The sequence below is a fragment of the Polistes dominula genome, unplaced genomic scaffold, assembly GCF_049000335.1.
Source record: "Polistes dominula isolate Pdom_NZ unplaced genomic scaffold, Pdom_raw_medaka scaffold_35, whole genome shotgun sequence".
Classification (NCBI taxonomy): domain Eukaryota; kingdom Metazoa; phylum Arthropoda; class Insecta; order Hymenoptera; family Vespidae; genus Polistes; species Polistes dominula.
The window spans coordinates 1,761,174-1,778,170 of record NW_028300968.1 but is presented as its reverse complement, the minus strand read 5'-3'; the positions used below and the strand labels follow the sequence as shown (position 1 = coordinate 1,778,170).

The window sequence follows — 16,997 nt, the reverse complement described above, 5'->3', positions numbered from 1 at the left end:
CGCCCCACCCCTCCCCATCCCCCCTTTCCGTTTCTACCAATCTCATTCTACTTTCTTTACCACCCTCATACTCACACTCTCACATTCATGATACTCTTTCTTCTACTTCGTAGGAAACTACGTTCACCCCATTAACGATGATCACGATAGTCGAGATTTTCAAACTGTTCTTAGCAGACTACTCTCTTCTCTTGCAAGAACTTTGATGGACGCCAAAACGCATGATCATAGTAATCGAAATCCCCGTTTCCTTTCCTCTTCTTCTCCCTTCTTCCCCTTCTTCTTCTTCTTCTTCTTCCTCTTCTCAAAAGATTTGTTAATCTTTCTATTTCTTTGCTTTTTATTTTCTATTTGTTTTTTTTTGTTTTCTTTTTTCTTTCTATTTGATTCTTTTTCCAGTCGATATAGTAATTAATGATTCGATTATAATCACTTGGTATGAGAAAAATGTTTAGACGATGAGAGAAAAAAATGCAAACAACGTTAAAATTTCATGTAATTGTTTAACATAAACTTTTCTTTTTTCTTTTTTTTCTTCTAAATATATATAGAGTACTGTATATGTAAAGTATACTTTACTGTTATTTACTTTCTCTTAGATAATATTATGGTATATGCACTTTCGAGACTGTGATATTACTATTATTATTACTGTTATAGTTTGTCTGTATTATTACTGTTATATACTTATTAATATATAATAATAAACTTATTGATTTATAATAATAATATAATAAATATATTTAATAATAAATTATAATAATTTTATAAATATTCTATTATTATTGTATGTTGTATTATTATAATTATTATTGTTATAATTTGCTTGTATTATTAATGTTATATTTATTTATATATAATAGTAATATAATAAATATATAATAATAAATTATAATAATTTTATTAATATTATATTATTTTATTGTATGTTATATTATTAATATTATTATTGTTATATTTATTTATATATATAATAATAATAATATAATAAATATATAAAAATAAATTATAATAATTTTATAAATATTCTATTATTATTGTATGTTGTATTATTATAATTATTATTGTTATAATTTGCTTATATTATTAATGTTATATTTATTTATATATTATAGTAGCAATATAATAAATATATAATAATAAATTATAATAATTTTATTAATATTATATTATTTTATTGTATGTTATATTATTAATATTAATATTGTTATATTTATTTATATATAATAATAAATTATAATAATTTTATAAATATTATATTATTATTGTATGTTGTATTATTATTATTATTATTATTATAGATTGTATTGGTTTTATTATTGATTGATTATTATTATTGATTGCATAAGGTTGCACTTTAATCTATTTAGTATACAATGCACTTTCTTACAAATCTACTTTATATGCATTCAAATGAAGGCCAAAAGAAGTCATGAAAAATCAATTGTAATATATATTTTTTATTGTGAAATGTTTATTGAATTATGTAATCTTATAGTTTGTTACATGTAAATAGGAATATCATTATTAATCAATTTCATTCGTTCGATGTAGTAATCGTTTACGTTTGATCTCTTTTACATGATGAAATTATTTTTAAGATATTCATGATGAATAAATATGAGGATTGTTTTTTTTTTTTTTTTTTTTTTTTTTTTTTTTAATTCTTCTGTTTTTTTCTAAACATCTAGAAAAAAATGATACTTATGGAAATAGGTTTTTAGTTGTATAACAAGTGACATTATTTGCGGCAATGAACTTTCGAGTTAGTTAATGTCAATTAATAATAATAATAATTATAATAAAAAATGACACTTGCGTGTAATTATTTATAATAAAATTTTTTAATGAAATGTTCTATTTCATAAGATACTTCTTTTTGTGTTTACACAAAAAAAAACGTTACGTGTGTGTTTACACACGATTATATGTGTACTGATATATATATATATATATATATATATATATATATATATATTAGAAATTTGTTAAATATTTAATTCGATATGTTTATAATTGTAAAAAATAATTATTATTAATTTAACGAATACTAAAATCATATTTTTTTTTTAATATAATGATAATATATATATATATTATTTATAATAATAAAAGAAAATTTAGAATCTACAGAATATTAAGACAATAATTATTTTGATATTTGTATCTAAAACACTTAAAAATCTTGAACTAAACTTGTCAACTAAACACTTGACTGAACACTTGAATTGTTAACTAAACACACAACCATGTCAATTAATTGAAAAACAATAAATAAAATTAGATTAAAAAAAAAAAAAAAAAAAAAAAGAAGAAGAAGAAAGTAAGGAAGAAAAGGTATGTGTTTCAATCACATGAAGTTTAATGAGATGATCTTAGTGATGTAGAAAGAATATTCAATTAATCAACTTACCATAAAAACAAATCACAAATTTCACTTGATAATGTTGATTAAATTATCCAACGATCTTACACAAAATTACTATTAAACTACACACACACACACACATCAATGACAATTAATATAAATATAATAAATGAAATAGAATTAGACAAAAATAAAAAAAAAAACAAACAAACAAACTTACTTCGGAAGTAAGGAAAGAAAGGAATGAATTTCCTATGACGTTAAAGTTAAACCAATCTGCTTACGAAATGTTACAATCATATAATAAGATTCTAAAAGACTAACACCGTTTCAAAGTCTACATGAACAGTATAGTTAATGGTTGTTGGATGGTAGGAGTACGATTACTTTCTCCAGTTCGTGGTAGGAACGTGTTCGTATGTTACTACACAAACGGCACGCGGACTTCAGGTACATTCAAAGATCAGCTTTTTACGAATGAAGTCAAGTGGACGGACTTAGTCGATGAAATAATTTTGTTTAAAATCCAAATTTCTAAAGTTAATCTCCATTGTTACATTTAAATTGTCATCATTAATAGTGTTTTTTAATTTAATTATTAATTAATACATTGATGAACAAGTGTTTCTCAATGAAAAAGTGTCTATTAAATATAAAAGATTAAAATTATTCAATAATAATAATAATAATAATAATAGTGTTCACACAATTATAATTTAAATGATATAAACTAATGAAATAATTGTTTAAATTATAAATCAATAATGTATCTATCAAAGTTATTCATATTTCTCGGATGTTATTTCGTTTTAATATCATCTGTAATATCGATGAATCAACAAGAAGAATCAACATTTGAATTTCCCGTACAATTATTGGGATTTCCCATAATCATTGCGGCCGTGAGGGTTTCGAATTTTATTAAAAAATTGGCGTATTCTTTGAATCCAGGTAACACGTTGTTTTTTTTTTTTTTTTTTTTTAATGTAAACTAGGTAAATTGATTATCGTGATGTGACACATTTGTACGGTTAGTTTTCTATTGAGTAAAAAGAAAAGTTATCTATGGGTAAGGAAGAAGGAAGGAAATGTTTAATTAAATGTCTTACGGTTCGTTAAATAAGCACGTAAGAAATAAAGAAAAGGTTGTTACTACATAAATGATTGACTAACTAATCCTTTTTCCTTGCTTAGTTACTGAAGTGATGAACTAACGTTTCAGAAAGGGAAAGTTTTTCATCATTATACGTGTATCGTATAAAATATATACTGTATATATGTATTTAAACGTTTATATATCACAACTGACACATAAACAATATTTTCTATTCAATTATATTACAATTATTAATTTTAATACTTTCATGTTTTATTCTATGTTCATATTTATTATTGTTCCTATTGTTCATATTTTATTTTTACTTTTATTTTATTTTTATTTTATTTTTTTTTTTTTTTGATCACATTTATTATCAATCACATTATATTATTATATTATATTATTTTATTTTATTTTATTTTATTAAATTTTATTTTATTCCAAATTGTATTTTATTTTATTTTATTTTATGTTATTTTACTTAATTTTATTTTATTTAAAATTGTATTTTATTTTATTTTATTTTATTTTATTTTATTTTATTTTACTTAATTTTATTTTATTCAAAATTGTATTTTATTTTATTTTATTTTATTTTATTTTACTTAATTTTATTTTATTCAAAATTGTATTTTATTTTATTTTATTTTATTTTATTTTACTTAATTTTATTTTATTCAAAATTGTATTTTATTTTATTTTATTTTATTCCAAATTGTATTTTATTTTATTTTATTTTATTCCAAATTGTATTTTATTTTATTTTATTTTATTCCAAATTGTATTTTATTTTATTTTATTTTATTTTATTTTATTTTATTTTATTTTATTTTATTTTATTTTATTTTATTTTATTCAAAATTGTATTTTATTTTATTTTACTTAATTTTATTTTATTCCAAATTGTATTTTATTTTATTTTATTTTATTTTATTTTATTTTATTTTACTTAATTTTATTTTATTTAAAATTGTATTTTATTTTATTTTATTTTATTTTATTTTATTTTATTTTACTTAATTTTATTTTATTCAAAATTGTATTTTATTTTATTTTATTTTATTTTATTTTATTTTATTTTATTTTATTTTATTTTATTTTATTTTATTTTATTTTATTTTATTTTACTTAATTTTATTTTATTTAAAATTGTATTTTATTTTATTTTACTTAATTTTATTTTATTCAAAATTGTATTTTATTTTATTTTATTTTATTTTATTTTATTTTATTTTATTTTATTTTATTTTACTTAATTTTATTTTATTTAAAATTGTATTTTATTTTATTTTACTTAATTTTATTTTATTCAAAATTGTATTTTATTTTATTTTATTTTATTTTATTTTACCTAATTTTATTTTACCTAATTTTATTTTATTTAAAATTGTATTTTATTTTATTTTATTTTATTTTATTTTATTTTATTTTAATTAATTTTTTTTATATTCTGTATTTTATTTTATTCCGTAATTTAATTTATTTTAATTTTTTTTTATTCTAATTAATTTTATTTTATTTTATATGATCATGTTTATCAATCGGTCACATTATATTATTATATTATATTATATATGATAACATTTATCAATCAATTACAATATTATTTTACATTATATTATTTTAATTATCACATTTTATATAATATTATATTAATATAGTATAAGTTACTATATATTTACATATATAATTATTCTATAGATACTTATGTAACCAGAACTAGACGAATGACACGTTTAATTCACGACGAGGAGATACTTGACGTAGATCAAATTGAGAAAAAACTTGTTGAGAAACTCGGTAACAATGTATGCATTTATGAGAGGATATGTTCCAAGTATGCCACGAAAACTTTGCTCATAAGAAGCAGAGAACGTGTCCTAGATTGGGACGTTATATTCAGGTATGGTTAGATGACTAATCTTTCCTTATTATGAAATTCATCGTTTTGAGTTACGGATAATATAAAAACTGGTTTTCTCATTTTTCTATTCATCCTCTTTTTTTTCTTTTTTTTTTTTTCGAAACGTCGATACCTGTTCTAACGATTTGCTAATGTTAGTTAATTATCATAAAAAATTGTTGAATATAATTATTGTACTTCAATTATTTCAACCGTCAATATCATAAATTATCGTAACGATTACATAATTAAAATAAAAAAATAAAAAAAAAAATTTGAATTAGAAATAAAAAAAGAATCAAATGACGTTGAAACTCTTGAATGCTAAGTGTTACCATGAGAGTGTGTAAAAATAAAAATAAAGCAGTAAAAAAGGAAAAACAAATAGAAAAAAAATACTAATCGTTGACGTGAATATTAACATTTTTGAATACAAGGTTATTAATTAATGACTTTTTAACTGACATTAAATGACATAGCATTACATTTAAATGGAAAATGATGTGATTCAACAATTTACGTAATTTAAAAGTTCTAATCTGTTCACGCTATCTTTAATTATTCATAATATATTACTAAATAATTTCTGAAGCAGTTGATGTGCTAACATTGAATAGAAAATTGTAATAGTACATTAATGCTAATGATTTAGATTATTTTATTTTTTTTTCTATCATTGGTGTTTAAAAAAAATATTGACAAACTTCTTGATTACTATGCATACAATAATTATTTCCAAATAGGAATATTTTTTCTGTCAAATGTATCTTCAGTATTTCTTTTTTTTTTTTTTTAATCGTTATCTAATAATCGACTGAAAAGTTATTAATAAGATATTAAATCTTATATTTATTTTATTTTTTTTTTTTGATAAAAATTATTGAAGCATATAAACAATTTATATGTTTGTTTCAATTATTTCTATTCTTTTAATCGAATTTATTAATTTAATATTAATTAATTTAGAAATTTGTTAGTTGTTGAAAACATTTCTCATAGTAGAATTAAATTATGATAGCTTTTATATTAAAAAAAAAAATTAATAATAATAATTGAAGTATACGAAATAATAAAACCAAATATTATTGAATAGAAAAATTGTACTATTAATAATAATAATAATAATTTAAATAAAATAACGATATATAGTAATTGTTATTAAATGATTGCTAAGTTATTATAATAAATAATATATTTAATATTATTTTTTTACTTTTTTTTTTTTTAATTCATATTATTAAAGCACATTAAAAACACATATATTTGTTACAATTATTTTTATTCTTTTACTCGAATTTATTAATTTAAAATTAATTAATTTAGAAATTTGTTAGTTGTTGAAAACATTTCTCATAGTAGAATTAAATTATGATAGCTTTTATATTAAAAAAAAAAATTAATAATAATAATAATTGAAGTATACGAAATAATAGAACCAAATATTATTGAATAGAAAAATTGTATTATTAATAATAATAATAATAATTTAAATAAAATAACGATATATAGTAATTGTTATTAAATGATTGCTGAGTTGTTATAATAAATAATATATTTAATATTATTTTTTTACTTTTTTTTTTTTAATTTATATTATTAAAGCACATTAAAAACACATATATTTGTTACAATTATTTTTATTCTTTTACTCGAATTTTATTAATTTAATATTAATTAATTTAGAAATTTGTTAGTTGTTGAAAACATTTCTCATAGTAGAATTAAATTATGATAATTAGTATAATAAAAAAAAAAAAAATAATTTAAGTATACAAAATTATTGAACAAAGTATTATTGAATAAAAAAACTTGTACTATTACAATAATAATAATAATAATAATAATTTATATATAATAATATATAGTATCAAATATGTACCCATAATTATGAAAGTGATCTAATGTAAGTCAAAATTAAAAAAAAAAAAATGAGTTTATTAGTTATTACACACCACATTATTTGAAACTAAATAAATTCAATGTAATTTTCACGATGTTAATTGTTATAAAATAAATCGATCAATAATAGTATTTGTTATTTCAATTTTACACAAAATTCATATAATGTTCAAATAAAAATTATTAAATATCTCAAAACAAGAGATACATGTAATTTATAACACTTTTATAATTATGAGCACATATATATTATAAATATACAGTATGAAATAATACGTTGATGTATAGTTTGTAATTAATATTAATTTCTTGTTTGTTTTGTTATTTTTATTTTTATTTTTATGTTTTTTTTTAGAGAATATAAATCATCACCAAATCCAATGAAAGAGAATTACTTGTTGAGTGTTTTTCTTGGTGATATTATTGGCAGTCCAAGACTTTGTCATCAACTAGCAAAAAGAGGAAGGGCATGTGATGATAATATTTTAGCTGATTAGTAAAAAATAAATTAAACGTGTAGTTACGTGAGTTGAAGAAATCGTGTGATTTCACAAGGATTTGTAAATATTGTATTGCCATAAACGTTGTGTTGATCATCTCTTACATTAATTTTTCTTTTATTTCTACAAATTCTTTATTTTTATTACTTGTTGAAATATCCAAATAGAAAAGAGAAAAAAAGAACAGATAAAATATATATTTTGATAATGTACATGTATATGTAAATTATTGACATATGTAATTTACACTTAGGTAATATTCTTTTTTTGTTTTGTTTTTAATACAGTAAAGTTAAACTAGGTTTTTCATATGATCAAGGTACAAATATTGCAACAGATGTTTTACATCATATTATTATAAACATGATTTACTAGATTTATGATAGTAAATATTAGTATTGCACATGATTATTAAGTTTCTTGACTTGTATTAGTTTCATTTCTGAGTTTTACTTAATTGGTTACCTGTAGAAATGTCTTAGAAATGTATTCACCTTAATTGTGTCAATGAAATATAATTAAATATATAATTTTTATATTAAATTGTATGAAATTATATTAAAATTATAATAAAATTATATTAAACAATTATAATAAAATTATAATAAAATTAAAATAAAATTATTGTAGAAAATTATATTAAAAATTTTATTAAACAATTATAATAAAATTAAAATAAAATTATATTAGAAAATTATATTAAAAAATTATTATAAAATTATAATAAAACTACAATAAAATTATAATATAAATATATATATTAAATATAATATTATACATATAATTTTTATATAACTTTATTTTAAATAAAATTATAATTAAATTGTATAAAATAAATTTATTTTATATAATTTTATATAAAATAAAATTATAAATAAAAATTATATAATATTTCATATAAATTAATTATATTAAATATAATTATATTAAATTCTAATAAATTATATACCAAAAAAAATGTTATTGTTTTATAATACTAATAAAATGGGTATTATTACACACCATATATATATATATAGATATAGATATGGTTTTAACATTGAATTAATTTCTATAATCATATGATTGTTTTATCTTCTTATAAAAATTCGTAATACGTTTTTTATTACCAATACAAATTTACATAAAATTTACATAAATAATGAAACCTGTAATTTACAGATAAAAGAAAAAAACAATTCAATTTCAATTTAATTCAATTTACTATGTGTATAAATGTGTGTTCACGAAATAACTTGAACAGTGTAATAAAAAAACTAATTAATTGTACATCAATTTGTAATTTAGTAATATTACACATGTTCCATCATTAATATTATTTTAATTGATTATTTTTTACAATTATAATAAAACACTCGTGTTTTCAGAAAAAAAAAAAAAAGAAAAAAAACAAAACAAACAAAACAATTCTATCATAACTATGAGTGTGTGTTTAATAATAATCTGTGTTTCTTATATTAGTTTTCTAATCATACTTATAAATTTCTATTGACATTTAAACGAGTTTTTTTTCCCGGTGTATAAGTAACAACGTATACGTATAAAGATATTTAAGTGTATGTAGGTCTACAAACGGAGTGAGAGTAGAATATCGTCATCGTTCACCAACAACAATTTCTTCTTCCTACATACATGCGTACACATTTATACATTGAACGATCGTGAAATTCAACATAACGAAGAAACAGTTTCGAAGAAAGCGTCAGTTCGTGCGGAACCATTTCGTGCTAGACGATTCCATTCCCATCAGTGACATTTTTTTCATTTAAAAAATATCTCATTTCATTTAATTAGAATTTTTTTCAACAATTTGTATTATTCGCATATTTAACTAGTGAATAAACATTAACAATTGTTAATTAATGTTTATAATAATACAAACATATTTATGTACAATAGATGTTGTAAAAACATTCATAAACATTGTAAATTTATGTTTGTAGTTTCAGTATTCAGTTTGATTAAGTCTGCAACTCGTTGTGTTGATAAAAGTTGTTAATAGAAACTAAAAAAAAAAAATGTTCGTAAAATTTGACCTAGTTTTTTACCTTACGATAGTGCTAGTTCAAGGTCGTTCTATAAACTACGATCAATCGAATAAATTGTATTATAATGCGTGTGATTTTGATATTACTCAAAGAAACTACGATTCCATAGATTTATTGAGGTAAGGTTTGATTATATTGTGAGTGAAATTATTTAACATTAGAATTTTTCTATGAATTAATATTAATCATTTGTTTTTTTCTTTTTTTTTTTTTTATAGATGCATAAAGGACATAGTTTTAACGAGTATAGAAAATAGTGCAATTCATGAAAGATCGAGAAAACATGCATTCTTTGATCGACTTTCTACAAAAAACTCTCCTTTGACAGATTTATTCGTATCCTTGTTCAACAACGGTGAATCAAATATGGTACTTATATAAATTCGAATTTTATTTTTACAACCCACGAAACATTTATCGACTTTCACTTTGACTATAATTTCAAACAAGTTGATATTTTTTGATTTTCAGAATACAAATACAAAATAATATTAATGAAAATTATAATACTATGTTTTGACATATTATATTGAATTAATTTATTAATTCTGAATTAATTATTAATTATAATTATATTATATATTTTATATATTTTATAATATATTTTTATATATTTAATTGTTAATATAATTTAATAATAATTATTTTATATTATTTATTAATTAATAATATTATAATTTATTATATATTTTTGTAATTTTATTATTATATATATTTATACATAAAATATATTATATGTTAATATATTTAATTAATAATATAATATAATTATAATTATTTTATATTATTTATTAATATAATAATATTATAATTTTATTTAATTTTTTTAATTTTATTATTATATATATTTATATATAAAATATATTATATTTTAATATATTTAATAAATAATATAATATAATTATAATTCTTTTATATTATTTATTAATATAATAATATTATAATTTTATTTAATTTTTTTAATTTTATTATTATATATATATTTATATATAAAATATTATATATTTTAATATATTTAATAAATAATATAATATAATTATAATTATTTTATATTATTTATTAATATAATAATATTATAATTTTATTTAATTTTTTTATTTTTATTATTATATATATATTTATATATATATGAAATATATAAAATATTATTTTAATTATATTTCATATATAATAATTTATATAAAGTATATCTATATATAATAATTTATTTTAATAACATTTTATATAATAATTATATAGAATTTATGTTTTATTAATTATAATTAATTAACAATAATTAAAATAATTATAATTAATAAACAATATACTAATAAATATATTTTATTTCATAAATTTATTTTTATTACAACAATTTTATAAATATAATCAAAACATAATATGATCATATCAGTGCATAACAAAACAGTAATTACTTGCAAAATGAATTGTTTATAATACTCTGAAATAAAATACAAATATTCTATAGATATGTAAGATTAATTAATTATAAAATAAAAGTTAAGAAAATATTAGAATAAATTTTATAAACATAATAATGTGATAAATATGAATATTATTACTTTGAATTTATAGGGCAATCAAATTTCACAATTGTTGAATACAGGATCCAGTCAATACCAATCAAGTCAGTATGAAAGTGCAGTTGGTAGCCTGTTAGACCCTTCAGGGGGTCCTACAGGTTATACAAACCTATTCGATGCCCTTTCTTCGATATCTCGTTACGATGATCTCAAATGTGTTCCTAGAATACTTTGCGAGGTGACAAGTGGTGCTATACCAGGTGAATCAATTTACGGACGTGACATCAACTTGTTTAATAATCTTTTTCAAAAAAATATATTATCAAAGTTAGTAAGAAATATTTGTTTATAATAATTAATATAAATATATTCAATATTATTATTAATTTATTTCATTTGTTATAGATTATTGACGAAGTTTCATTTTATCGAATCATCACCAATATTTAATTTTGGAAAAGCTGCATTATTAGGATACACCAATAGAAATAATCCTAATCATTGTTATCAAGAGTATCCTAAATGTCCTAGGAATAATGATCAATTGATTCATTATCTTAATAATCATAATGGTGGATTTTTTAGATATTTTAATCAATTCAATCATGGAAATATTTATAACAAACCATATGTCGCACAAAGTAAGTATTTGTACACTGTAATCGTAAAAATAATTTATTATATATAATTAATTATATATAATATTTATTATATATTTTAATAAATAATTATTATGTTTATTAGATATTTTAATAAATTTAATTAAGGAGATAATATTTATAACAAACACTATTTCGCTCAAATTAACTATTGTGCTTTGTAATGCTAAAAATAATTTAATATATAATTAATTATATATAATATTTATTATATTTTTTAATAAATAATTATTATATTAATTATATATAATATTTATTATATATTTTAATAAATTAAGTTATGGTAATAATATTTATAACAAACCTTATGTTTCACTCAAAGTGAGTATTTGTACACTGTGATATTATAATAATTTAATATATAATTAATTATATATAATATTTACTATATTTTTTAATAAATAATTGTTATATTAATTATATATAATATTTATTATATATTTTAATAAATTAAGTTACGGTAATAATATTTATAACAAACCTTATGTCACTCAAAGTGACTATTGTGTTTTGTAATCCTAAAAATAATTTAATATATAATTAATTATATATAATATATATTATATTTTTTAATAAATAATTATTATATTAATTATATATAATATTTATTATATATTTTAATAAATTAAGTTATGGTAATAATATTTATAACAAACCTTATGTCATTCAAAGTGACTATTGTGTTTTGTAATCCTAAAAATAATTTAATATTTATAATTAATTCTATATATATATTTATTATATTATTAAATATTATTAATAAAAACATATTATATTATTTGATTATCCAAAAAGTTCGAGCAAATTTATACAAAATGATTCGAAACCAACACTTTGATTTTAATCAATTTTATAAATAATAAAAACAATAGTTAACTTGTACGAACTTTTTGATCAATCATTATATTAAATAATAAATATATTATAAATAATAATTTATTTTATAGGAAATAAGGAATACCTGTATCATAATCGTTTCCATAAAAACGAAGCACCATATCCACGATTTGATTATTCTGATAATTCGGATTTTTCTAATATGAAAAAACTTCAATTTGATAATGATAATAAGAAAGATATACAAAATTATGAACCACGAATAAGAAATGAAGTTAATCGTATTGTATTTCCTGACGATGATGAAGAATCCACTAAATTTGTTGACACTTCGAATAGATTGCCAAAAACGGTGTTTGATTTTGAAGGCATTCAAGATACTGACGATGTTCAGCAAGATGATTTTATTTTTTTCCCTAAGGTAATAAATAAAAAAAAATATAAAAAAAAATTGAATAATTGATTAAATTATTTACAATAATTTACATTTTTAGGACAAAACTAGGACTGAAAAATATGAAGAATCTAATCAGCTGTATAATTCGTTTCCACAATCCTCAGAACCTTCGTCGAGATCTTTCGTATTTCCAGATGATTGAAGTCAAATTTATTCGAAGTTTCATTTTCCAACAACATCTGAAAAATTTGTAAAGAGAAGATATATTGAAAAAAAAATTTTGAAATTAAATTTTGTAGTATAATAATAATCAACCAACCATACTTGAGAAATTTCAACAAGAACATAAACAATTGAGAAAATATTCATTTGAAGTATAATAATCAATAATTTATTTGATCATTTCTTTAAACTTTGTTGAATATTACAACAATTTTTGTTGAAATATTATGACAATAATGTTTGATAAATTTTGAATTAATTTCACTTTGGTTATTTGTTTCATTCATAACAAATTAATGTGTCTTATCAGATGAAACCCCAAAAGAATATAAAATTATTGTAAATATAACACGTACCATGTCAAAAGCTCTTTTTACCTGACTTGTCATTCATGTCATTTCATTTTGCTTGAACAAAATCAATCATTACATATAATTATTAATTATTGTAAATATAACAATTAAAACAAACTTGTGTGTGTGTGCTTTGTTCTATACTGCATTTTATATAATGCATCAATATTTTAATAGAAATATTCTTGTACAAAATTGAATTGTTTATAAACGTATATTTTCAGTGCATTAAATAAATATGTGTACCACCGGTGGTACACGTTAAACTTGTTCTTCAAACCACGTGTACCACCGGTGGTACACGTGACACGAAATGTGTTAACACTCCGTTTAATTTCACAATTTTTGTTGAAATATTACGTCAATAATGTTTGATCAATTTTGAATTAATTTAACGTTAATTATTTGTTTCACTCATAACAAATTAATATGTTTTATCAGATGATATTCAAAACAACATGAAATTATTGTAAATTTAATGATAAATTACTATAAATGTTATTATTTATTATACCTTTTAGATGTTAATGTTGATAAATGATGATTATCAATTAAATATACTTTCTTTTTGTATTTCTTATTTTAACAACACACACACACACACACACACACATTTATATATTTATCAAAAAAAAACAAGCATAAGTAAACGTAAGAGAAAGTATTTTTTCAATCGCCTGAAATTCGGCAGCCCGAATCACTCGACGATCATACGTTTTGAAGTAATCACGGGGAATTTGACCATAAACTATATAGAATTCTTACCAATATATATATTTTTTTTTTCAACACCATTTTTTTTTTACAATGAATTTAAAAATCCGAATTAAACACACCGTGGTCCCTTTAACTTTCGAAACATTAATAGAGAATTTTCGCAACAAGGTAGATTCATATACCAGTTGTACAAGTGTATCGATCCAATGTAGATAAATTTCTGGGAACAATAAAAGCTAAAGGAGATAAGAGAAACTAAAAGTTGTGTGTCACGGGTGATCGACACGTGCTTAGATTAAACGCGTTGCAATTAATAAAACGATGGAAAATCACACGAAGGATGAAATCAATCATTTTCTCAATCATTATTAAAAAAAAAAAAAAAAAAACAAATTTAACAAAACAACGAGTTTAATTGATGATCCAAATTTCGTATCAAACATTTTAAACTTAACAACTTTCACGTGACACACTCGTACTAATATAAATATCGAACATATTTAACACGTGTCTGACTCGTGATTAAATTTTCATTTGATTTTAATATAAATTATTATTATTATTATTATTATTAGAAATACATCTTTTGTTTATTAATTGAAGAAAAAAGAGTAAAATAAAAAATATGAGATTTTTCTATTGGTTGAGGTGGGTGGATAGGGGGACAGGGGGATAGGGGGGGGGGCGGTGTTACGAAGCGTGTAACGAATCCTTATACACGTTTCTCAACGTAGAAAATCACGCGGGCATTGGATGTATCAGAAGGGTAATTGTCTTTTACTGTCAGTTGCACCCTACTTAGCCCTGTCCAGGGCACACGCCCCTTAGGGCAACGATTCCATGTGCTGACCTCGTCCAGGACGATCTACGTCTCTTATTTCCCCTTCCTCCTCAGTAAGAAGGTTTCAACTGAACGTCGACACCCTTCATTGAAATTAAACGGCAGAAAGGATCAAATAATTCGATTTCATTCTTTAGTAATATATTTCTATTGGTTATAATGATTTATTTTATAATTGTTATTGTTATTAATTGGAATTAGGGGGGGCGAGGCGGGGAAAGTTTATTGAAGGAAATGGTTAAATATTGTTTTGTTTTATAATTATAGATAGAAATTATTAAAGTGTTGTAGTATGTAAATATTATAAGAGTTTGTTAAGTAATTGATATTATTATTACAAATAATATATAATATTATATTTTAAGATATATCAAATAATAATATTATTTTTATATAAAATATAATTAATATAAAATAATTTTAAATAATATATTAAATAATATTAATATATAAATAATATTATAATTAAATATAATATTATATTACCAAGAACACTTGTGTGCATGTGTGTGTGTGTGTGTGTGGTAAGAATATTTTAATAATTAATTACACACATAATATATACATATATAATAATTTATAAAATATGAATTATGAGTTAATAGTTAAATTAATTCTTGTAAATAATACATTTTTGTTTATTTATAGAAGAATTTGAAATATATATATATATATATGAATTATTTCAAATTTATAGAAAAACACTTGTGATAGAAATATTTCAATAATTAATTATACACAATATATAATACAATAATTTATAAAATATGATTTATATAAATTATTTAAAATCATATTAATCTTTTCAAGAATACATAATACAGAAGCAGAATATAATCGTGATAGAAAGCGACAAGCCATGAGTTTGCAACCAAGAGATCAATATACCCTTTTATCCAACCCATACCCCCATACCCTTCTTACTTTTTCTTACTTTCATCGCTTTGTATGATATATAGTATAACTCAAACCCTGTCAAATCCTTGTTCTATCAACAACGCTTTCTACAATGATATAACCAAGAAGAAAAAAGAATAAAGGAAGAAAAAGATAAAGATAAAGATAAAGATATCTTCATTTATCTTTTATCAACATCAGCATTGGCATAGATGTTCATAACTTTGAACAAGTACGACAAAAAACATAAAAGGCAGAAGAAAATGAGAAAGAACTATGATAAAAAAGAAAAAGGGAAAGGTGAGGGATAAGTGTCCCTACACTTCCCTCCTTAAGGGGAGGGGGAAGGATTGTCATTAGGAAGTAACCAAGATTCACATACCTGTCTATCCATCGTCACTCAACAACACGATTATCATCCATCTTTCATACTATCGAAGGGTGTTTCAATATTAAAAAGGATCCCGGTGGTTTCCTAAATTCGATTAGGTGAGTTTTAACCCACCTGCCTGTTAAACCCGAATAATTCTTTTTTTCTATCTCTTCTTTTTCTTTACCATAGGAAAAGATTCATTCACCTGGCATGTAACATTTTTCACGGGGATTAACTATCACTTTAACTTTGTGTGTCCTTCCCCACCATTATATATATATATATATACTAGGTTGTTCCTTTTCTTAGGATAAAAAGAGAGATAAATAGAGAGAAAGAGAGAGAGAGAGATAGTTAACAAGTG

General features: G+C 20.1%; 2 protein-coding genes across 2 annotated transcripts; both read left to right on the top strand.

Annotated features, from left to right (window-relative positions):
- The first annotated feature begins 2,756 nt into the window (after nucleotides 1-2,756).
- On the top strand, nucleotides 2,757-8,272 carry LOC107072901 (uncharacterized). Its single transcript, XM_015333212.2, has 3 exons — nucleotides 2,757-3,319; nucleotides 5,169-5,370; nucleotides 7,625-8,272. Exons 1-3 carry the CDS (start codon nucleotides 3,133-3,135, stop codon nucleotides 7,764-7,766), a joined length of 531 nt encoding a protein of 176 aa, XP_015188698.1. The 5' UTR covers nucleotides 2,757-3,132; the 3' UTR covers nucleotides 7,767-8,272.
- Nucleotides 8,273-9,717: 1,445 nt separating this feature from the next.
- On the top strand, nucleotides 9,718-13,553 carry LOC107072899 (uncharacterized). The gene is made up of 7 exons (XM_089173167.1): nucleotides 9,718-9,873; nucleotides 9,927-9,936; nucleotides 10,013-10,186; nucleotides 11,390-11,664; nucleotides 11,743-11,983; nucleotides 12,979-13,254; nucleotides 13,328-13,553. The coding sequence occupies exons 1-7, from the start codon at nucleotides 9,788-9,790 to the stop codon at nucleotides 13,430-13,432; spliced, it is 1,167 nt and encodes a 388-aa protein (XP_089029293.1). The 5' UTR covers nucleotides 9,718-9,787; the 3' UTR covers nucleotides 13,433-13,553.
- The last annotated feature ends 3,444 nt before the right edge of the window (nucleotides 13,554-16,997 follow it).

Bases quoted from the DNA above. Each gene is read 5' to 3' on its own strand.
- LOC107072901 (XM_015333212.2), top strand. From the start codon at position 3,133: ATGTATCTATCAAAGTTATTCATATTTCTCGGATGTTATTTCGTTTTA. The intron at 3,320-5,168 runs GTAACACGTTGT...ATTATTCTATAG, and splicing joins GGCGTATTCTTTGAATCCAG to ATACTTATGTAACCAGAACT. The intron at 5,371-7,624 runs GTATGGTTAGAT...GTTTTTTTTTAG, and splicing joins GATTGGGACGTTATATTCAG to AGAATATAAATCATCACCAA.
- LOC107072899 (XM_089173167.1), top strand. From the start codon at position 9,788: ATGTTCGTAAAATTTGACCTAGTTTTTTACCTTACGATAGTGCTAGTT. The intron at 11,984-12,978 runs TATTTGTACACT...AATCGTTTCCAT, and splicing joins CATATGTCGCACAAAGTAAG to AAAAACGAAGCACCATATCC. The intron at 13,255-13,327 runs GTAATAAATAAA...TTACATTTTTAG, and splicing joins ATTTTATTTTTTTCCCTAAG to GACAAAACTAGGACTGAAAA.